The sequence below is a fragment of the Rhagoletis pomonella genome, unplaced genomic scaffold (genome assembly GCF_013731165.1).
Source record: "Rhagoletis pomonella isolate Grant_MI unplaced genomic scaffold, Rhpom_1.0 Rhpom_scaffold_00006, whole genome shotgun sequence".
Lineage (NCBI taxonomy): Eukaryota > Metazoa > Arthropoda > Insecta > Diptera > Tephritidae > Rhagoletis > Rhagoletis pomonella.
This window is the reverse complement of record NW_023458560.1, coordinates 71,468,714-71,493,840: the sequence shown is the minus strand read 5'-3', so window position 1 is coordinate 71,493,840 and position 25,127 is coordinate 71,468,714. Positions and strand designations below refer to the sequence as shown.

The 25,127-nt window shown below is 36.0% G+C and overlaps 2 protein-coding genes across 2 annotated transcripts in view; both read left to right on the top strand.

Moving 5' to 3' along the window:
• The window catches only part of LOC118742089 (ataxin-8-like), a 141,681-nt gene that overhangs the window by 21,885 nt on the left and 94,669 nt on the right, over nt 1–25,127 (top strand). The window lies entirely within an intron of this gene.
• LOC118741253 lies at nt 6,836–8,093 on the top strand. The gene is made up of 2 exons (XM_036473160.1): nt 6,836–7,491; nt 7,619–8,093. The coding sequence occupies exons 1-2, from the start codon at nt 7,059–7,061 to the stop codon at nt 7,804–7,806; spliced, it is 621 nt and encodes a 206-aa protein (XP_036329053.1). The 5' UTR covers nt 6,836–7,058; the 3' UTR covers nt 7,807–8,093.

The window sequence follows — 25,127 nt, the reverse complement described above, 5'->3', positions numbered from 1 at the left end:
AAAAAAATCACCCGTTATAAACTGGCATGTAGGCAAGACAACACAAGCGCATATGTGCACGAAGATGGATTAGTATGACTTCAAGAGCAACATGAAACTGGAGAAGAATAAAAATAACATTTAATTATATTTCCTCAATATTGAAAAAGGTAGCCAAAGTGCCTATATCATTGAGTGGCTTTGTTAAATTTGTCATATTGGTTTGAAATGATCACAGAAAATTGGTAAAACATTGCACAAAGGTACATAGCTCCACAACAAGGAGAAGTATTTTTATACGACCAATCAAAAATAAAATGCTAAATATAATCATGCTGCGATTACACTGGTCAGTAAGGAAAAGAAATTGTTTAGTGTGGTCACTGCACACATTACAAAAAATCGCTAACGCTATCTCGGCACCAATTTTTTTTTAAATTGTTGACCTGTGTTATTCGTGTGTATGGTAACTATTAAATTAAGATCTTACTGTGGGTTGGTTGGCATTCGCAAAGTCACTGCTACATATTGGACTGGATACACTTCTGGTGCACTTCGTCCGTCTTCTCTTGATTCGGTAGATAATTTGTTAGAAGATGGGCGAGGTACATATGTAGTAATACCAGATATGGGTCAAGGGGCACTTCGGAAAGAGGAGTATTCTGCGCACTTCTTTAGAATCTAACGGTGTACACCCTACTTATGCGCATGCAGGGCATAGGCCGTAAGGCAATTACCTACGCTTATGACCTGACCTTAATTGTAACGGGTAAGTACCCACAGAAGAGTTGAGTTATCTATTACAGAACACATTCCAAATTCGAACAAAAATTCCTAACAAGTTAGTCACTAAATTTACCAGGTGGCCAGGTCATAGAGACATACATGGCACCTCTATGGCAGACGAAATTGCGAGGAAGGGAACCTTACTGTCTGACGTCAACTCCTCTCACCATGCAGGTATACCGCTATCCACCTCCAAATCATGGCTTAAATCACACCACCCCTTGTAGGACGACTCTATAAATGTCAGTGCGACTACCTCACTAGAGGACGTTTTCCTCTACTTAGTATCGGAATTATAACCTGCCACTGCTTAATCGGAAGGCCTGCCGGGCTACTTATTTCTGCCAAAGCTGCCGATAAATAAGAGAGGTGTGCTCTTTCAAATCTAGTGTGCCCTCTACTCATAACACCACCTCGTTCAGTTCTACAAACATAAACAAAGTCTAGGATGGATTTTTTAGAAAGGGATGCTCTTTTTTTTCGTCGTCTCGATATGCCCCAAATTCAAGGATCAGGTACATTGGTGTCTACTTTGCCTAGTCATTAGACCATATTTCTCTTAACTGTAATTCTCAGTTTCTCCCTAGTCAGGTTAAAAGAAGACTACATCTCGTCGGGTTTTATACCATCATTAATCTCTGGACTGGGCGAGGTCCAATGGGTAGAACACAACCAATAGGTTCTAGGTAAGCGGACGGGAATAACAAGCGGCACCACAATGACTCCACTGAGTTCATGAACTGTTTACAGGCAGTCCCTTAAAAATAACCTAAACTACCTTGCAGTAAGTAAGTGGACTTCAATAGTTACAAATCCCCAATTTCACTACATCGTGATACAATTTAATCGGCAATGAAACAGCACACCCAAAAAATTACATACATATGTACACAATCATACATATGTGAACACAGTGCCCTTTGAGGTTCGTTACGTTCTAGCCGAAGGCTTGCATTTCTAATCAAAATGGCTACCCAATTTTACAATCATGCGTAAATCGGTGCGTTGAGCCCTAGACTTGCCAGCTTTATCCTACGTAAAATACCTAGCTGTTAACAGCCTTAAAATTTTTACTGGTTAAGTGTAGGTCCTCTTCATGGAACTGCCCACTTTAATTTATTGCCAAATTTTGGTATACTCGTATCACTTCTTACTTCTATAAATAAAAATAAAACATTGACTTCAATTTGCAGCGCATATAATTTAGTCAAAGGTATGAGATTCGGTGACGTAATTTAATTTTCCTTAAAATTAAATATTTGATAAGGGTAGCAAGACAATCAAGCTATTATGAAAAGCGTAAGCAAACAATTCATCAATCATTTTTGTCATTTTTATTAATATTATACGAAGGAAGGCGTTAGTGTGTGGAGGAACACAAATATGCGAAAATGGAACTTGACGCAATTTTGTTTTAGTTTTTTGGTCTTATTTTGACTTTCGGCCTACAACGGCATATGTCGATCATGACTTTCGGTTTTAGAAGAACAACTGATTGTTGCTGACTTACATATGTATGAAGTATTGGAAAATAATATGTAAAAATGCATACAAAGGCAAGTGATCAATTTAAGCTTTGTACTTTTAGGGCCGTTTCAACATGTCTGTTATGCCATATGCATGATGTCGAAAACGTCGTTAATGATGTTTAACTGGGAAATAGTGAAAACCAGATACTGGACAAACGGTCCTTGTGCCCGGTTACTCCACTGAAAATAAAATCTGCGTAAATATAACGAAAAGTTGCGTACATCTTATGAAATTTTTCGTCATTTTGAGCCACGAAAGTTTTCGTTGATTGTACAAAATCGTTTTCGTACATACTACGAAAATATGAGACATCAGATCTTTAGTACATTTTACGAATGTATTCGTACTATTTACTAACGAATTTAGTACTATTTACTAAGGAATTTCGTGCTATTTCTTAGTTTTTACGAAATTTTTGTAAATGCACTGAAATAATTCGTATATTTAACGAAATCATTTTCGTAAAATCTGCGCTTGTTTCGTAGAATGTGCGATTACTTTCATTCTCCACACTGTAAAAAACATACTACGAATTATAACACAACACTTTTTTATCGTTAATTTTAAGCGTTTTTGTTTAGTAAAATGTTTTGCAAAAACGCTTAACATTAATGATTAAAATATAATGGAAGTGTTATGCTATAATTTGAGTTATGTTTTTTATAGTGTTAATAATAAAAGCAATCATACATTCTACGAAAGAAGTTCAGATATTACAAGTATAACTGTCGTAAATAATAAGTTTTACCTAAATTTTCTAACTACTATGCAGTTTCAAATTATTAAAAAAAAATTATTTTACTTATAATAAAACTTAAGTCTTTCATTTACGAGTATATGCATACGAATAGGTTCTATACCACATATTTTTATTGCTTAGGCTTCATTCAATAAAGTATATTGATGCAAAGTATTAAACTATGAAACTCAACAAAACTAAATGCATATAATAAAATATAAAATATGAAAGAATATAAAAAATACTGGTTTTACTTTCTTAAACATTATAATATTTTTATGCAGAGGTACTTGACGGATTCGCAGCTTCATCGATGTTTGTTTTCTTGACGACTATAAATTAAAGGAAAATTATAAGGCCCCTAAAAAGCCAGTTTCAGTAAAAAATCATACATGACTTACTTTTAATTTCATTAAGTAGTCCTCCTGGCTTAGGCTTGCCGTTGATAGGTAACTGATGAAATTGCCTATTTATCAAGTCCCACATTGCAGCGCAAGGCGCAGCGTAGGCGATGTTAAAAACATTGTATGCTTAAAAGCGTATATCCACAGCTTTAATATTTAATTTTGTATTTTTATCCAGCAAATCCCTTTTTAAAATTTTTTAAATTATATTATACGTCTCACAGCAGCCAACAAGTAATTCCGCAATGACACGCGATACATAAAAATATGATGAAATAGTAAACTGCCGGTAATTTAGTATATTGTACGAAAATATTCGTATATTGTACAATTTTAAAAAACATGTTTCTGCATTAGTACTTTGTAAGAAAGTATTAACTAAATTGTACGAATACAGAATTGTAGACTTCGTAAGTTTTAAAACCATACGTAATTATTACGAATGCCTTCCTACAATATACAAAACTATTCGTACAGAGATTTGTTCAGTACTTTACGAATGTGTTTCGTAAAATAAACGTAAGATTTCGTAAATTGTACTGAAAAAACGGCTTACGAAACTCCTTTCGTTATATTTACGGATGGTTCGTAAAATCTTGTTTCGTTGTGAATAATGTGTTCGTATTATGAACGAAAGTTTTGTACATTGTACAAAAACCAAGACTACGAATATTTTTCGTAGCAGTTTTACGAAATTTTATTCTCAGTGTCGTCTCCAAAACAAATACCAGGGAGTCGATAATGATTTTTAACGTGTAGCTAGTTTTTAAATATTTTTAAACGATATTCGGGGATGTGAACGTGTATTATGTATTAGTGCTTAACATATATTTATGGACCAAAAAATTCATTCTTTTTTAATTCTACGGAGTTTTATCCTCAATTTGATACCCATATTGTCAATCTACGTGGCACTGAATTTGTTTAATGAAATCTTTGAAATTTCAAATTCCTTTAAAAAATTCTGGAGTTTGAGAGAAAAATTAAAAACGCTGTTTTATTGTATTTGCCCAATAATTTCGCGAATGTATTGATTTTTGTGTGTAAAAGTAACTATCGCACGGTGATATCAGCGTGAATAAATATCTTCCACAAAATTTGTCCAAGAGCTTAAAAATGTGGGACAAAAGTGTGACGGGCGTAATCTTCGGGCCAGATAACACTTCAAAACACACTTTCGGAGTACCTTAGGTTTGGCACGAAGACAATGGCATCAACTCAATTAAATATATATGGGTTGTGACATTTTCAAAGCCTCCAGTAAGAACTTTCATCGTTTTAAATTCCCTTTTCAAAACGTATTCAGAAAATTGCTTATGGTGTTTTCGTTTCTACCGAAAAATGTCACCAATTGATCGCCCCTTTCCCTTTTCGTGTTCGATTCTAAAATAAACGTACACAGTGAGAAAATTTTGTGTTCGTTTCTTAAAATGGTGTAAGGCCCTTTGATGCGGGGATGTTTGCCCCGAAAATCAAATGGTTGCTATAACGACCATATTATGTAATGCCTGAGCTACACAAGGTCAAGAAGGCAAAAACATGCCCTTTTAGAGGGTTGAGTGTAAGATCAAACACATTTTGCACCGTGGAAGGGCAACATTTTTTGGATGAAATGAAATCACCATTAAATTAGCACCTTACGCCATTGTCTTTAGCTTTAATAAACATCAATATGCCTCTCACTCTGGTGCTTAGAATTTAATAGCGGCGGTTAGCACTGCATCCTATACTCTGTACATACTAATGAATAATAATAATATTTTGGCTTACACTTTTGCTAAGTGTTTGGTCGAGCTTCTTCTCCGATTTGTGGAGCGCGTCTTGATGTTACAAAAATATAGGCGTCTACAGTTTTACGCCGCCTCCGAACCGCAAATGGATTTTATGAAAAGCTTTTTCATGACAGAAATACACTCGGAGGTGTAGGAGGAGCGGTAGTAGGAACTTCAACCACTCAGCCACAGCGGCCGCCAAAAATTAACATATGAGTAAAAAGAAAGAACACTATATGGACCGCCCTTTATGTAGATGCGGTGCTTTGTAGCTCCCGAGAACCGATTTTCACCAAAAATTCAACCGAGCAGTGAGAAGGACGAAAGGATTGAGTACCTACTAAAAACAAGAACATCCAACTGCTAACAAAGGCCGAATGATTTGAGGTCTGTGAACATCCTGCACTTCAAAAAGTATGCCATCTTTTTCTTTGCACCCAATGGATGATATTTTGCCGCTCACATTTTTCTCTCTTGAACACCTTGAAACAGATAACGAGGATTCTCTGCCACAATGTCACGATACTATCTCTAAAACGAAAGTAAACATTTATTTAGCGGAAAATGTGGTCATGTATCATGAGAATGCAGCACGAAATGCATACCTCCCTCGCTAGATATTGTTTTCCGCAACACAACAACGCCTCACAGTGCTTTCGCCCTTTGTACAGCCGCATGATGGTATGTGCCAGCGGCACCTGTTATGCTAATTACTCGCACCCACTTCATATACTCACGAATGAGAATGGCACAGGTATATGTAAAACCTATTTTTAGAATCTAAATAATACCAAAATGCTTTTCATGTGCAACTGAACACATTTCTAGCACTCTTACATACACATGTATACACAGTGGCTACCCCAGGACCTCGGGAAGGGGGATAAATAAATATTCAGCGATTAAAGATGAGGCACACAATGGCTAGAGGCGTCGCTGTGTGGATTCTTGCATACATATATGGGCGATTCACTCGCATGTTCACTCGCCTATTCCTAACCGAAAATTTGGGATTTAAATTTGACAAGTTTTAACAGCTGATACAGGGTAGCAGTTTAATATTTGGGGATGCCAAATGTATCGGATATCCTTCATTAAATTTAATGAGACTGTTCTGATGATACAAAACTCCAAGCTCAAAGAACAATTAGTTTTATTAAGGTTTTGTAAAAAGTTCTACTTGTAAAATATGCTCTTATAATGCTTTTGTGAGGCTCTGAGAAAAGAGCATCTATTCTAACGCTTTTGTAAGCCTCTTCTTTTAGTGTCTCGTATGACTTCTCTGTTCAAGGAGGAATTCTATTCAAAACTCTTCGGGTATACTTTTTGGGATATGGACTAGAGCTCTTGAAATTGTTCGAATAATTCGATTATTCGAATATTCGAACGTTCGAATGGCAATTGTTTGTACGATTGGAAATCGAATGTTACTATTCGAATAGTTGATTCTCTTCGATTATTCGAATAGTCGCAAAGCTACGATTATTCGAATAACTTCTTAAAATCGAATATTCGATCGTTGTAATAAGTGTTATTTGTCAAAAAAAAAAAAAAGAATTTATAAATTTTGTGTGTTTTTGTGAACATGAGTGCAAGAAGACAAAGTTGGGTGTGGAGTTTTTTTACGAAGTGCAGTGATGGTAAGCAAGTTACCTGCTCCATTTGTGGAGCAGTCCTTAGTTTCCACTACTCCACTTCCTCGCTAAGCACTCACTTGAAACAAGTCCATAAGAAGGAACCGATTCGTGGTGGTGGCATGTAAGTACAAATAAAGAAAAATATAAGTTATAAGTAAAATATAGAGCACAAGCTTGTTACACATATGTAGAACACCGGACACGAATATCGATGCAACAAGTGGTGAATGCGTTGAAACGCAGGCGAGCACCTCGGGTGGCCGTAAGAGAAAAAAAGCACGACACCGTTCATGACTGCACATTTGAACGTCAGGAATTGATATCTCGTGGAGTGGCACGCCTAATCGCAAGTAACATGTTACCAATCTCCTTCCTTTCCTCTGAAGGCTTTCGCGACTTTATGAAGTTATTGGAACCAGGATACAAAGTTCCCTCTCAACAAAGTATACTCTCACGCTTACAATTGTTTTATAATGACGTAAGAGAAAAAATTGCAAACGATTTGGCGGAGGTAGAAAGCGCATCAATTTCAGTGGACGAATGGACATCAAGAACTCAAGATTGTTATTTATCAGTCGAAGCCCAGTATATTGACAAAAATAGTGAATTGTGCAAAGTTACACTTTGTAACGAGCAACTAGAAGGTAAATCTATTAAAATAACTACCTTGTATGTAGATATATAAAATAAACACATACACTCATACATACATGCATAATTTGTGTTTTAATTTTAAGACATGTCAATTGTTTAAATAATTTGTATTTATAGACCGACCAAATGCTGAAAACATTGCATCCGCAATAGAAGTAGTTTTAGCCGATTGGAACATTTCCGACAAAACGCAAGCGATAACGCACGACAGTGCATCAGTCATGAATGCAGCAGCGCAACAACTTTTTAATATAGGGGACAGCATCAAGTGCAGCGCTCACCTTTTGCAGCTTGTGACGCATTAGCAGCTGTACCTGATTACGATAAAATTTGCAAAAAAGGACGAAATTTAACAGCACATTTTCATCGCTCAAATATTGCCATAACTGCACTAGTAAACCGCCAAGTACAGTTGGGGATAAAGGAAAATCGACTCATACAATGCTGCGAAACACGTTGGAACTCCAAATATTACATGTGTGAGAGGCTGCTTTTGAATCGAAATGCAATCTGCCTAGTTTTATCAGATAAAACCGTTACAAAAACTTGCGATGCGCTGAGGCTAGAAATGCAAGAGAAGGAGTGGGGTGAAATGCAGAACTTATTTGACATTTTGAAACCTTTTGATAAAGCGACTGCAGTGCTATGTGGTGGCAAAAATGTGACATTGTCTTTAGTGCGACCTTTAATACACCGTCTTATTAAAAACCACATGGCCGCATCGTCGGAAGACGATGCAAATAAATATATATTCAAAGAAACTGCACATAATTCCCTTTTTGAAAGGTTCAATATGGGTTGTGTTTTAGAAAAAGTTTCAGCTCCAATAATTTCCTAATTTTTAGACCCCAGATATAAGAACCTTAATGATGAAGATTCGCAAACAAAACACAAGGTTTATGACTTTATCAGAAGCCAACTTCAAGTAAGCAATGTCATTAACCAAGAAACAGACAGCGTAGTACATACCGACTTGGATTTTTTGTTTGATGGTGAAATCCCAACAAATAATTTTATGTCACAAATCGACTCTTATTTGGCTGAACCTCAGATCGGCCACAACATTCATCCCCTAACATGGTGGAAAAATCACCGTGCTATTTATCCGGAACTTTTCAAATTAACCGCAAGATATTTGTGCATACCAGCTACATCGGCAGAGTCCGAACGCACTTTTTCAATTGCTGGGAATATTGTCACGCCACGTAGAAGTTGTTTGTCACCGCAAAATGTTAGCCTTCTTACATTCCTGTATAATAATAAGCGTTTCTTCACAGATATGTGTCCATTTTAATAACTTAATTATTCCTCTTAGAAGGTAAAATGCATTTTATGTGATTTTTTAACCTGTTCATTTATATTGTTGCTGAATAATTACAAAATTGTCTCAAAACAAACTTATGTTCCTACATTTCAATTTATTTAAATGTGTACATACTTATTCCTACACACATTTCAACATTCGAATAATCGAGCACCAGTTATTATTCGAATAATTGACTACGAGCAGGTTATTCGAATAATCGACAGTGAGCGATTATTCGAATACTGCTAATCGAATTTCACTATTCGAATAGTATCATATTCGAATAATTCGAATATTCGATTAATCGAATATCAAGAGCTCTAATATGGACACTTCTAAATTGAAGGTTTTGTATATTTTTTGCACAACTCTTAAGAGTATTAGTACTGTCAAGTTCTCTATTTTCAATTTTAATATACAAATTGTTTTTATAAGGGCCTTTGGATAAATATCTGGCCGTAGTGCAGGAAAGGCAGTAAAATTTTACCTCAGCAATTTCAGACCGAGAAAATTACGGTATCCCTTCGGTCTGATACGCACCCACAGAGAGAGCTTTCGTGTATTTTTATAATATTTACTACAAGCAGTGGCTCAATATTCAAATGCATAATCCTACAACCGATAATCTTAAATTTTCATAAAAAAGTATTTTTTCATTAGTCTGAAAGAGAAGATAAATCAGAAGGATAAAATTGTATTGTGTTATTAAATCAAAAGTAAAAAAAAATAGTGCTTTAACCGACCCCTAATCGCGGCTTCCCCCTGGCTACGTCACTGTACGCACACATCGTGCACTGAGATAACGGCCATTTGTTTAAAGAATAAAAGATTCAGCCAGCATGCAGCAGTCAGAAACGAGCACAATAATACTACGAACAATAACAACAAGTCGTCATTGAATAAATGCCGCTGACAGAATCTTGTCCTTAAAGTGTCAGGATATAAGTCGCGAATATGTGACGTCAGCAAGATAGCGCACACATATGTATGTATGTACATTAGGGTGGTCCAAAAATACATGTGAAAAAGTGAAGTCGGCATTTTCATTCTATCACCCCCCTAGGATCATTCTATACCGAAAAAAATGTACCCCTATTTTCTTTTTTCGAAAACAAAATATATTTACAGTTCGCTCAAAGTGCTCTAAGTTTTCCATGTATTTTATATGGGAAGAACACAACTTTTCGTAGAAATGGTCTAGAATTATTGAAAATCAATATTTATCGATCGGAAAACTTTGTTTCCCTTCCGGAGATGTACAATAATAATACCCAATTATTTATTCAACCATTTTTTCATAGTAACTTTATTTTATAGGTCTGACAAAACCCCCACAAAATGCAATGGGAAAATAAAAAAAATCTTCAGCACTAGAAAATGGTTAAATAAGCAATTGAGTATGTTTATTGGAAGTCTCCCGAAGAGAACCAGAGTTTTCCGATCGAAAAATATTGATTTTCAAGAACTCTTTGCCATTTCTACGAAAAGTTTTTTTTTCCATATAAAGTACATGGAAAACTTTAAGCGCTTTGAGTGACCTGTAAATATTTTTTGTTTTCAAAATAAAAAATAGGGGTAGATTTTTTCGATATAGAAAAATTCTAGTGGGTGAGAGCATTAAAGTTCCGACTTTACTTATTTTGGACCACCCTAATGTACGTACCTGCAAACACAAAAGTACATTCATACTTGCATATACCCCAGCAAATTCATATTAAAATACAACACAATACCTTGCACACATATAAGAAAAGCAACAATTTGAAGGTAAAAACAGGAGAAAAATACCTCTTTTTACATTACAACGCTTTTATCAACTTGCAATGTTGTGCGTCCAGAAACTTTCAATGTTGTGTGTCCGACACCAAAGCAAAGCTTTGAAAAGTTCCTATAAAAAAGCATAGTGCATAGGGCGACAGCTGTAGTGAATAGGGCGAGGTAGATGACATCTAGATGTCGCGGAAATAGACTACACGCCATTTCTTTAAATAAAATTAATTGGTGCTCGTTTGTATGTACATACACATATAAATGCATGTGTGTGCACCTTTCTATTAATATCGTTGAATTATTTTAATATCTATTGCAAAATTTTATTCAGACAGGACTAAAAAGTAGAAAATAAATAATATAAAAAAACTTTTTAATATACAAAGCTTTTATAAATGGACTAAAAAGTAGAAAATAATATTTCTTAGTCCCATAGAATTTGTTTTGATAACTTTTGATTTTGAAATTTTAGCAATAGTCATTATAAACAATCTATGAAATTGAAAATGAAAAGCGTGGGGCGCATGTAATACACTTGAATTGATATGAAAAGTAGTATATGTATGTATGTATGTGGGTATATGAATAACGACCGCTTAAAATCGATTTCAAAGTTCTACTTTCGCTGTAGAAATTTTAGGTCTACGTTATGTAGTTTGACTATTGTCAATTAAATCGAATGCTTTGTATTGCATGCGCTCCACGCTTTTCATTTTCAATTTCATAGATTGTTTATAATGACTTTTGCTAAAATTTCAAAATCAAAAGTTATCAAAACAAATTCTATGGGACTGAGAAATATTATTTTCTACTTTTTAGTCCATTTATAAAAGCTTTGTATATTAAAAAGTTTTTTTTTTATATTATTTATTTTGTACTCATAACGGAAAAAGAAATAAATATAAAATATGGACACATACATACCAGTGTGTTTCCGTCATAATTCATTCGACTTTTTCACCCCACCCACTCGCTGGACATGTGTGCCATGCATAAAATTTCGCACATAATGTCTGGCACCATTGGCATGGCATCATCCTGACATGTCCTTAAAACTTTTCCACGCCAAATGCTGCGTTGTACTTGTAAGTAGTTCAATGTGTGTAACGGTAATATCAAATGTACAAACGTGTTGGCTCGAAGAAAGTTGAAGCAGAAGTAGATACGTTTGTAATGTGCGTCGGCATTTTCTTGTTCTTATTGGCTTTTGTTTGTTTTTTTTTGCTTGCCATAACTAAATATTGTTCGCCAAATTGCATTTATATTACCGGATTTGGCTTTTTGCTGGTATGCGTTAATATTTTCTCCACTTTCTGCTAACCTATGTATGTCTGAAACTAAGCTGTTGATGTGTTGATGTGATGTTGCGATGAAAAGTTTTTGATGTGATGTCGATGTGGTGTGGTTGCTCATGTTGGCAGTTATTTTGATGTTGTTGCTAGCAAGTATACATGTACAAAAAATCTAATAGTTATGAGAAAATCTCAGAATGGCTGACTGCATATAAAAGTTTGCTGTGTTGTTAAAATTAAAACGACTTGGTTCAATTGCTTGCTTTATTTTTAGATATTAGCAAAACTTATTTTAGCGAAACTGTCGCTCTAGTCGCAGTTCCTCTTATGACTTTTTGTAAATTTGTTTGCATTTAATGAAGGTTTGCTGTGAGGTTCGACTTTCTAGAGACATTTGTTCTTTTTTTTTAAAACTAAGTTTATTAGGTTATTATGGGCCACTGGGACTGAATGGTTAGAGGTGAGCACTAACACTCCATAAAATTGGGTTCAATCAAGGGCATAATAGCTCCTTAATGGAGACTAGGGTTGATGCTCTCTCTGTTCTTCTAGAGACTCACTTTCCAGGAAATCAGGTGATGGTTATGCCTTCCTCTCTCTCGACTGTAGAGGGAGGGAATGCGAGAACCACTGTTACAAGGTACAACTGGTTTGTTGCCAGGACTGTGGCGAATGATATGTTATTCCGTCCTACCCATTATACTTAAAGAAGATGTTGAGCTTTTGTTAGCGACTTTGAAAAAGATTTACATATATAGCCCTCCCACCTTCAGCCATCGAAGCCACCATAAGAAATTTGGGTAACTACTTCGCTCAGAAATGATTAGGAGGTATCGAGGAGCTGCAGGAGGGCAAAACTCGTGCTGCCTTCAATCTCAGAAGGTCTATCTAGTTTTTTGCTCTCACTGAGTAGACGAGACGGCAGACAACTTGTTGGACTGCTGACTGGTCTATTCACGTAGCACAAGCATCGGACTGTGATAGGCGTACATGACAACTCCATTTGCCCGTCTTGAAGAGCATGAGACGGTGAAATACCTTTGTGCTTCCGACCGCCGTTGCCAGAATTAGGTATGAGACATTTGGCATCGATATGTTGAGAGACGAACATCTGAGCTCTTTGACATCCAACAATTTGCTTACGTTTATTCGCTAATCGTGCAGATTTAAAACAGACTAAAAGGGACATGAATAACTGTACAATGGATGGCATGTCGTCTCAGTGTTGTTTTCTGCACGCGTTGTTTTGTGCCTGGTTCCGACAAAAAAAAAACCAATCCACATAACGTGAATTCGATTCCTGAACCGAGCAAGTTCTAAATAAGAAAACATTTTTTCTAACAACGGTTGCCGCTCGGCAGGCAATGGCAAACATCTGAAAGTATTTCTGCCTGGAAAAAGATTGTCATAAATTCATTTTTAATTCGGTGACGGCGTAAAATTGTAGGTCGCTCCATTTCTTTAACACTAGGACGCATAACACCCAATCGGAGTAGAAACTCGGCTAAACACTTATCAGAACGTACCTGAGAATGAGTACAAAAGACCGTAAGCTAAAAATGCACCCAGAGGTTTGGGGACAACGTACCACTGGAACAATAAAAACCACAACAGCCCTTAGTCAAAGATAAAACCCCATGCCTTCTTCTAAAGGGGAAACATTGGTAATGATTTTTCAATTCCTTGAAATTCTTCAGACATGCCTAAGCAAAAGCAATTATTGTGCATACTACCGAGAAAAAGTGTCCAACAATCCCGAAAACAGTTAAAGAGATCTAACTTATGCCGGCATATATACCTTGATTCAATGTTGAAAGGCATTTAAACTACCCATTTTGTAACAATAGGTGGATTAATATGGAGGTTACGTAGATTTATTCACATTATTTCGAGATGGGAAATGGTTATGAATGGAAGAAACGCACACCCATTGAAATTCCGCAGTAAAATGTGGAAATTCCTTAAAAGGTTCTTAGAATGCAATCGCATGGCAAAGGGTTTAAGAGTTTTGATGTGGTTTGCCACCTGTTTGAAAAATAAAATTTTATTAACTTGATTAGACAATCGAAATCCGGTTTTGGAAAAACGCATACCTACGTGTTCGTCTCGGTGAACAGAAGGTTCATATCTAGAACAAGAAAAGAGCTGCCATCTGTTCAAAAACTAAATTAAATTACGTTAAATGATTTACTACAATGTGGGTATCAATCAATCTAGATGGTTTTGAAAGCGCTTCATTTCTAAACTACATACGTATGTATATGATTGCCACCAGTCAGCAAAATTTAATCCAACTTAAACTAAGGGAATTAGGTAGTTGAAATACGCATCACAACATGGGTGTCGGCGAAATGGGTTAAAAAAGGTTGCAGTTTGAAAGACTTTGGAGAGTGTTGCCACCTGTTTAAAAAAAGTTCAAATAACTTAATAATTTAAACGATTTTTTTATTTTTTAACTATCAATCGGAATGATTTTGAAACGGTGTAATATCTGAACTACAATTAGAAGGGCTGCCACCGGTTTAAAAAGCACAATCAATCACAATATGAATGTCAGACGAAAGAGATTCAAGAAGGTTGTACCTTGAAATTATTTTGAAGAGGGTATGTATTAAAAGATGGATGTCAAACGGAAAATAAATAATTGAGGGTCAGATGAATTAACATTTTATGCTATAAATGACAACCATAAAGTGAGTATCTCGCTTTTACTCTGAAAACTGTGGCTTAAAATCCACTTCCACTCCAAAATTTTCAATAGTTGACGCACTAGCACAGAATCGTCAAAGGTGCCTAGATGAAGAGCCGATCACTTTCTCTGCCACTCTCCGCTATTTGCAGGTCTCAGGCAACGCTTGCTTCATAAACTCCTTGTTGTTAGGGGACCAGATCCAATAGAATTCCTGACTAATAAAGCCAGCTGAATTTCAAATTTTTCGTTCTTAGGTGTGATAAGTACATAGGTACTTGTATGTATGTATGTATAAGCATCGAAAAAATGTTTTTCAAATACTTTACTTAAATATGAATTTTGTGTTGTTGAAAAAAAATAAAATTAACACATATGTAAATAAAATCTGGTTGCGTTGATTTTTGCCTTCATACATGTACATACATGCCTTCATATATGTACATACATATAGTAACTATGTACAATAAGTACCATCTGTTTATGACAAACCTCCTGTGTGTGACAACATACAATGGAAGCAACAAATATGTACACATGTGCAAAATAATGTCTAAAAAAATATGCACATTGAGAGTGTAGACGTCTACATTTTAAGACGTTTTCTAACCGTAAAATCTGTGGTGTTGTTGTTTCCCATACAAAAATGGAAAACGACGCCGTCTACATTTTGTCACACTCAAATGTATGTTTTTTACGCGTCTACATTTTGCAACCTCGCAGCAGGGTTGCATTATGGCAATACTAATCACATTTTTTTTATTTATTGGGCACGTTTTCCGTATTTGCATTTAATTTGAGCGCAATTTCTGATGAAAAGAAACAAATCAAGGAAAAGGAATAACAAATATTACGAATTGGTAATTAAGTTAAATAATTACAATTTTTCAGAAACAAAATCGAAAGGCGACATATAAACAATGCACGCAAACAAGAAATGTCTGGCAACACCAGCAAAGTTTTGAGACGATTTTGCGACGACTGCTAGAAAGGGGTGCTCACAGTTTGATGCTAAAAATGTCTCAAAATGTAGACGTCTACATTTTCAGACACAATTTGGAACGAACTGTGAACACCCCAAATGTATTTATGTAGAATACAAAGTTTACTTCGCCTACGTAATGTGGTTGGTTGCGCGTGCCGATACACACTTTACCAGAAATGTGTGTTTGTTGTACATTTATTTGTATGCCTAATAAAAATTTCCGAGAAAAGCTTTTGGCTGAATTTATGCAATTATTAAGAGCACTATGAACAACTACCGGGGAAAAAAGGTTTAGAAATATTTTTACGCCATTTCAATGAAAGTTAATGCTTCTTAACTTAAATATTCTGGTAGATTTTGGCTTACATGGTGACTTCGCTGGTAGCACAACCTAAGAAGCCAATTACACACGTCAATCTATGGATAGATAATTTTATTTAATTAACTACGTGAGTCCTAAAATTGAAAATTAAAAAGGTCTTTCACTGGGCTAGTGAACAAACAAAAAAGAAGATTACCGTAAAATTGTGGCATTTTCAGAGCTGAACGAAAAGAAAAGTGCTCGCTCCGGCTTGCAATGAGAATCGCTTAAAATGATTTTTTTTAATAAAAACCATTTTACGTAGCTTTTGCTGCTCAGAGATGCCAATAGAAGAAGCGGATAGCTCTGTACCTCCACCGTTTAGTGATCACATTAGGAAAATTTGATGAATACACCGTGGCCGCGATTAATGATTTGTGGAACAAACGGGAAGACTCTGAGATCAGAAGATTATTATGGCCGCGGCTTAGTAGGAAAAATACGAGGAATGTACTGAAACTCAATTGGTCTGCAGTAAGAGTCCTTACCAATGCTTGACGGCACCCTGAAATTGTGCATATGGAAACTGTGCATACGAAATAATGCATATGAAAAAAACCGAAATAATGCATATATGCACAGTTTCGGTTGAAAACCGCAATAATGCATATTAGAAAAACGAAGTAATGCATTCATGCACAGTTTCGGTTCAAAGCCGAAATAATGCATACATGAAAACGAACTTCTTTCTGAGTAGGCGGCCTTTGGCCGCGCTTAGGGATTATAACCCTTACTAAGTAAAACTGTCCTTTCTGTGTTGCCGGAAAAGGGGACCGGAAGTATTTTTGCGCAGAACTTCTTTCTGCGTAGGCGGCCTTCAGCCGAGCTTAGGGATTATAACCCTTACTAAGTAGAATTCTCCTTTCTGTGTTGCCGGAAAAGGGGACCGGAATTATTTTTGCGCAGAACTTCTTTCTTCGTAGGCGGCCTTCGGCCGCGCTTAGGGATTATAACCCCTACTAAGTAGAATTCTCCTTTCTGTGTTGCCGGAAAAGGGGACCGGAATTATTTTTGCGCAGAACTTCTTTCTGCGTAGGTGGCCTTCGGCCGCGCTTAGGGATTTTAACCCTCTTCTCCTTTCTGTGTTGCCGGAAAAGAAGGGCGGAAGTATTTTTGCGCAGAATTCCTCTCTGCGTAGGCGGCTTTCAGCCGCGCTTAGGGATTAAAACTCTTACTAACTAGAAGTAAATAATTCATATTAGAAAAAACGAAATTATCCATATGCACACTTTCGTTAGAAAACCGAAATAATGCATACACTGAGAAAAGAGTTTAGTTACGTCAACTAAATATGTTTTTATCAACACATGATTTGGTTATAGTTACATTATTTGTTTATAGTTACCAAATCATGTGTTGAGAGGAATATATTTGGCTGGCTTTTTTCTGAGTGTATAACAAAAACCGAAATAATACATATGGCAAAAACCGAAATAATGCATGCATGCACAGTTTCGGTTGAAACCCGAACTAATGCATATGAAAAACCCGAAGTAATGCACAGTTTCGGTTGAAACCGAAATAAAGTCTAAATACACAGTTTCCATATGCGCAATTTCGGTGCCCCATGCTTGACCACTTTCTGTGGATGTTCAGGTCTACAGACGAAGCACCTCAAGCACTTGGCTGCACACGTATTCAACAGTCTGGGCGAGATATTGGTTCAGTAGAATAATAACTTTAAGCTACTCTCTCGATTATGGGTACGTGCCAGAGAATGGCATGCGATGCTGTTTTAGTGACTTTACGCATACGCACATTAAAAGCGGTAGATGAATAATCCCCACCACAAAGCGTGCAATTCTTGCAAATACCGCCACCGCAAGTGAACAATTATTTTCAGAGCGCATGAAACCAGCAACCACCGCATTTGATTGACTGCCGAAAGATTGATACTGCGTTTGAACTGTTGGCGATAGCATGACACCGTATTTGATTTGTTGCTGAATGCACGAGCACCGCATTTGATGGGTTGCTGACGTCCTGATACTGCATTTGGTCGTTTTTAAATTACAAAAACAATTCAACGACACTTGCGTGATTGAAACGAAGCATTGATAAGTACAAGGAATGTTAATCCCGGGATCCCAGGATCCCGGCCTTTTTAAAGTCCCAAAAATTCCAAGATTCTTGGCAAATAATGTTAAGAGATAGACACGGGACTAAAAATTTAATCCCGATCCGCCCCTTCCAAAATTCAATGTTAACGTCCCTATAACTATGGAAAATTCACATGCCCTTCAAACTAATTTATATAAAAAAGAAACATCTGGCTTCTTTCGATTATTTATTTATTTTTTTTTTTGCTTTGCACTCAGCTTTATTGGGAATAAAATGTTGTTTACACTAAGAAAAAAGTTTCCTTCTAAAAGAGTGAATAGAAATTGTTAACGCTAAAAATTCTGAAATATTTCCTTCAAAATACTCCCAGAAAAAAGAAGAAATCTGACATTTACCTTTCCATAGTACTACTGATATAATGAAACCATTCTCGCCCGCATCTTTTTTCTGTGCTTCAGTTCCATTTGTAGAGTTTTTATCGTCCTGGAATTCCCCACGCATTTGCTTCCTATGAACATTTTGACGTCAACTGACATGCTGTGCTAAAATTAGTCAAAAACTATTTGACACTTAGCGGTCACGTAATATCACTTAAAGAAATGCTTCCGCTTGTAATAAATACCGCCATTAGAAACACATAAAAATTCGATACAGTGAAAGCTCCCATAACTGGACACTCGCGGTTACACATTTTTCGACCGCCTATGGGGCCTCCCGGCGGTTATGGGAGTTATGAGAGTTTACAATGCTAAAGTTAACGGCTTACAAAACACACGTCCAATGATTTATAACTTTAGCGATTTTATTTTCCTTTCAATGACTTGCGTTATCCGCAGGTAAGGGTCTTTCGTCCCCATTTTGTTCAGTTATATTTTTTATTTGTCCATTTCTGTGAGGTCCTCATGAGGGATGATGAAACCAGAAAACTCAAAAACTAAGTGTCCATGTGCCGTCATTAGAGTTTCCCATTAAATGGAGGGCAAAATTTTTCTGAAAAAACGCAACGTCAAACTTAGTTATGGACTTCTGTTCTATAATAGGAGACGTCCGCTTATTGGAGGTGTCCGCAAGTAGAGGTTTCACTTTATTAATAAAATGACGTCTAACGTCATGCAATTTGAAGAAGTACTAACAAGCGACACTTAGCTGATTTTAGATTTTACAAACAAATAACAAGAAAAAGTAATTTGCTATCAAATTTGTTTTCACAGAAAAGGGAAAACTTTTTGTGAAAAGAAAAAGCGAATAAGCAAATATTTGCGAAGCGAAAATATAAAAAGGCAATCAAGCGTTCTTCCTCAAATAGCAAATTCTTAGAATACAACTACATACCTAACAAGTAAGAAAGTCTAAGTTCGGGCGGAGTCGAACATTAAATACCCGGCGCGAGTATTAAATATATGTTTTTTCACCTTTCCGAAACCTTCCGCTAGATGGTAAGCCGGGGTGCATCAATTTTGAGTAAATTAGCGTCCTTCAATTTCGAAATATTGAAGTTTCAAGCATTTCTGAAATTTACCGTTATATGAGAAGCGGGCGTTATTTTAGTCCGATTTCAATAATTTTCAACGTTTTGCTTATATGTGGCAAGCACAATAACCACACCGAGTTTGGTACAAATTAGTAGAACGGTTACCGATATACTTATATGTGATCATAAGTAGGCGGTGCCACGCCCATTTTCCAAAATTTTACCATAAACGTATTTCTTGGTAAAGAAGTGTTGCAAGCATCAATTTTGATTAAATTAGCTTCAATATTTACTGATTTATCGAAGAATTTGTGTTTCTCTAAATTACCGTTATATGGGATGTGGGCGTGGTTATTGTCCGATTTTAAAAAGTTTCGGCGATTTTTTATGCTGTACCAAGGCCAACAACTGTGCCAAGCTTGGAAGAAATCGGTGCAGCGGTTACCAAGATATACACATGTAACCATAAGTGGGCGTGGCTACGCCCATTTTCCGAAAATTTATAATATTCTTATTTTTCGTCTAAAAATTATTGTAAATATCAATTTTGAGTGAATAATCTCCAGTAGTTACTAAAATATCGCAGTTTTCGTATTTCTGAAAATTACCGTTATATGGGAAGTGGGCGTGGTTATTGAGCGATTTTAAAAAATTTCTGCCATTTGGTATGCTGTGCGAAGGCCAACAACGGTGCCAAGTTTGGAAGAAATTGGTGCAGCGGTTACCAAGATATACACATGTAACCATAAGTGGGCGTGGCTACGCCCATTTTCCAAAAATTTATAATATTCTTATTTTTCGTCTAAAAATTATTGTAAATATCAATTTTGAGTGAATTATCTTCACTAGTTACTAAAATATCGCAGTTTTCGTATTTCTGGAAATTACCGTTAAGTGGGCGTGGTTAAAGTACGATTTCGCCCATTTTCAATACCAACCTACCTTGGATTAAGGGAAACCTACATACCTAATTTCGTTGAGATATCTCAATTTTTGCTCGAGTTATCGTGTACACGGGCAGACGGACAGACGGACGGACAGACAGACATGGCTTAATCGATTTCTTTTTTCATCCTGATCATTTATGTATACATTTCTCTATATCTATCTCGATTCGTTTTGGCTGTTACAAACAACCGTTATGTGAACAAATTTAATATACCCTTGTGCACAAGTGCGCTCGGGTATAAAAACATCCGCAGTATGTATGTAATATATATTTATTCCAAGTACTATTTGGCCAAATTTGACTGTGACTTTTACAAATTAATAACATTCATACCAACACATTTGCGGTGATGAATTGTTGACTTTGCTATTGAGCTCTCTGTGCATACATACTTGTGTACATACATATGTATGTATGCAAGTTCTAATGGCGTTTTCTACGAAAAATGTTGCCTTCCCATTCCCCTCTGCGCACAAATACTAGGAAAAAGGCAATGGAAAGGAAATATTTTGTAGAAACGAAAACGCCATAAGCCACAAACATAGCCATAGAATAATATAAATTCGTTTTGAAATGTATACATACCTAGCACACCTACTATGTACATATATACATTAGGGTGGTTCAAAAATGCATGTGAAAAATTAAAGTTCGAATTCTAAGGCTCTCACCCCTAGGATTGTTCTGTACCGAAAACAGTTTGTTTTATTTCGAAACAAAATAATATTTAGAGGTCGCTAAAAGCACTCAAAGTTTTCATGTAACCCATATAGGGAAAAACCATTTTTTGCGGAAATGGTACAGAATTCCTAAAAATCAATATATTTCGATCGGGAAAATCTTTTTATCTTCTAAAAACTTATAGTAATAATACCTAATTGTCTAGTTTACCATTTTTTAGTACTAGTGATTTTTACTGGGTCCCCCATTGCATTTTTTGATGTTTTAGGGGACCTATAAAAATGGTTAAAAACAATTAGGTATCGAAAAATATTGATTTTCAAGAATTCTACACTAGGGATGTGCGATTAATCGATTAAGTAATTTTTTAATTAATCGTAATTTTGATTAATCAAAAGATCAGATTCTCATTAATCAGATCCTGAGTAACTACTGTTTACTCACAAAAAAGTTATTGAAATCTGAGTAATATGTTTTTTTTTAATAATATAACACAATCATTGTCTTCTTAACAAAAATAGAAAGCCAAACTTGGTATGTTGCTCCTTGAAATGAAAAAAACTGCACACATATTTGTGTTAAACATTTTCTTTTTCTATTAATCAGGTTATGATTAAACAGTTTTCTGATTAATACAAATTATTAGATTCTGATTAGTTAAAATGTAATTAATCGAGAAATTATTCGCTTTGATTAATGAAAAAAAAATATATTCTTTGGTTAATTAATTAATCAGATTTCAGAAAAAGTCCTGAGCTAGCCCCGACCTACTATATATATTCAAGCTTTTTGGGTGAAAATAAGTTGGCTTTGATACAACTAAAGTCAAATGATTTTCGTCACAAGATCTTGTGCGTAAGCTAAGCCAGCTGAATACTCAGTGCATATCTAAGTAAGGGACGACTAACAAATAAAGACTAAAGTCGATATGTGTAAGTGGAAGCTATTTTTAGCTACAAGCAATAAATGTTTGTGATAATTTATGTAGGCAGAAAAGGGAGTGGAGAAAAAAGAAAAACGAAAATAGCGTGGTCGTTGAGTGAAATGCCCGAAAATTTGTAGGGCTAAAGAGAGGTAGACGAATTTGCATGTGCGGTAAAAAGGGAGTAAAAGTGCCTTGATACTATATAAATAAATACGTATAGCATGCATGTAAATCTGAATACATTTGTTAATGGAAAGCGAGTGTTTAATGAGTTAATGAATATGTAGGCGTAGGAAAATTTTAACTCGCACTCGCTTTTAATGCTTTTAGAGAAAAGCTTTCACAGTAGGTGATAAATGTGAGAACAACCAAAAGGTACTAGCAGTGTAACTCTATTACAAACCAGATGTTTTATGTACTTGTAAAAGTTTGAATTCTTGAGGTAACATATTTTGAATAAGTTTGCAACAGTTAAACTATGTTCTGCAGGGTTGATTTCAATTGAAGCATTAAAAAAATCATATTTTATTATTACTCGTACTTCAAATACACAAATAAAAATCTTACTACTAGAAAAAAAGGCTTGAGTACCATCATGAATCATGAAATTGATGTATAAAATCCTGTCTACGACTTGACTAAGCATTAGGCGATTCAGTTACATACATAAATAGGTTGGGTTAGAAATCAAAATTTTTCAATTTATGTTTTCTGCACCAGTACACGACTTTCTAATACCCACATCGGGAATAGTTCAGCACTATTTCAGAATTATTTTAGGACTAATTTCAAACTATGACAGGATCGCGAACTACTTCCAAAATGGTTCTGTAGTAGTCTTGAAGTGGTACTGAAAAAGGCGTGAACTTGTCCCGATTTGATCTCAAACAAGTCTTGCAACGATCCCGAAATGGTGCCTTAATTGTTCTAAGATGTTCTCAAAATGCTTCCGAACCAGTCCCGAAATCTTCCTTGAATAGTTGTGAACTAGGCCGAAATGGTCCTTAATAGTCGTGAACTAGTCTTGATATAATAGTGATCTAATTTCTATATTGTCCTTAAACGAACCCGACATAATCCTGGACTATTCTCACATGGTACAGAACTAGTCCCGAAGTGGTCCTGAAATAGCTCCAAAAAAGGTCCCAAAATGGTCCCTTATTAGTCCCAAAACGATGCCAAACTAGTCCTAAAATGGGCCTAAAATAGTGCTGAACTAATCTAAAAATCGCCCTGAACTATGCCAAAAATGACTCCAAAGTAGTTACCAAAAAGTTCCTGAAATAGCCTCGAAAAGGTCCAGAACTAATGCCAAAACGGACCTCAAATGACCCCGAACCAGCTTCGAAATGGTCCTAAACTGCTTTAAACTATTCCCAAAATTACCGGGAACGAGTCCCGAAATGTTCCTGAAAAAATTCTGAACTAGTCTCGAAATGCTCCAGATGGAGCCGGTCTAATATGGTCCTCAAATAGTCGTGAACTAATTCCGAAATGATCTTGAACGCCTGAACAAGTCCAGAAACGGTTCCAAACTAGTCCCAAAAGGATTCTGAATAGTCCCGAAATGGGTCTAGAAACATTCCTCCGTTCACACAAGAAGTAATTAGAGATTTTCTGCTGGGTTAATGCAAACTTTACCCAAACCGGGAGCTAAGATGTTTACACATCAAAAGGGTATTTGCACTAAGGCCGTTGATTTTGTAGGCGGTATTTCGTCTATCTATTATTTCACAAATTTTTGTTTTGAAAAACCCTTTATGCATGAACCTCGGTGCCTGGAGTTCAGTTTGTTTGCAAAAAAAACGTTTAATTAGCTCCAAGCAAACTCTGATTAAAGCGGACAAATACGGTACTGAAAGCGTTTCTACTGAAAAAAAAAGTTTGAAATACTATGCAGAAAAGGTCTGTAGGGATTTGACTTAAATTTTCAACTAAATACTGCGCTGAGAAGAGGTGCGAAAGTCATCTATATGGACTCCCTGCCTTTAACTAGCCAGAATATTTCAGCAGCACCCAGAGGAGTATTTGCATAGTAAAACCAGTCAAAATAATCTAATTATAATAGATATTTAATTTTTTAGTTACTCTGAACAGTGGATAAGATTTCCACCTTTTGCTTGTTTATTCGCCGTTGAGTGGACGCCAAGCTTGCTTAATTGGCCGCAAACAAGCTGTTACAGGCTAACCTAATATTCACGCACGCCGCCAATTTATTGTCAAAAATTTTTCATGCACATGCAACTTGTATGAGATCAACCGAAATTGAACGGCGTGCGTATGAAGCTAACTCAATTTCCAATTCTTGTTCTGCGTGACATTTTGATTTGACGTTTCGCTCAATGAAATCAAATGCAAACGCATGCAAGTCAATTTCGGGTGACGCAAAAAAACAAATTCGACGGCATGCGTACCAAAACGCAAGCCGCGAATATTAGGTTAGCCTGTAAGCACATTATCAACAGCTTAATATAATTGCTTTAGATAAAGCTTTTTAAAAAAGCTTTTCAGCTGCACAAATATTTATACACAAAAAGCACACCTTGCTTAAGTTATAAGCGACCAATAAAAAACCTCCTGTTGATATGCCACAATAGCTTTCACGCAAAAAGCTTAAAAAGTCCAACAGCTGTTTATCCCCATCTTTTATATAATCATAGTATACATTTGTGGGTGGCTTAGGGTGTTTTTCCGCCTGTTGCGAAATTCCCTCAAATCAGGGTTCGGAAATATTCATATATGAATCTTCGCGAACATACATTTATGATTTTATACGCGAAGGTGAACGATTCAAATATTCTGTATTGATTCTCCTTCGCGAACGTGAAGCATAAAACCAGTCCAGATAGTTCGCGTTCGCGAATGTTAGGTAGAAAAAATTTCCGCTGTTGTTCGTACGCGCATGTATTGGTGGACCAAACAGCGTGCGTTCATATATGTAGCTATAAGTGGCAGCGATGCCTTCGCGAAGGTTCACTGCTGTCGTTCTCCTTCATAAATGAATGAAAATGCTGCGGCAAATATTCGCGGAAAGTTGGTGTGGCTAGAGATACTATTCTGTGCGAAGGCAATTTTGTTAATTGCATAAGATTTGCACCGTTCATTCGATTTTCAAAAATGAGGTGTCAAATGAAAG

What these genes read in the sequence shown, in the direction of transcription:
- LOC118741253 (XM_036473160.1), top strand. Translation starts at nt 7,059, where the DNA reads ATGCAACAAGTGGTGAATGCGTTGAAACGCAGGCGAGCACCTCGGGTG. An exon ending in TTGTAACGAGCAACTAGAAG is followed by an intron (nt 7,492 to 7,618) that starts GTAAATCTATTA and finishes TTGTATTTATAG; the next exon opens with ACCGACCAAATGCTGAAAAC.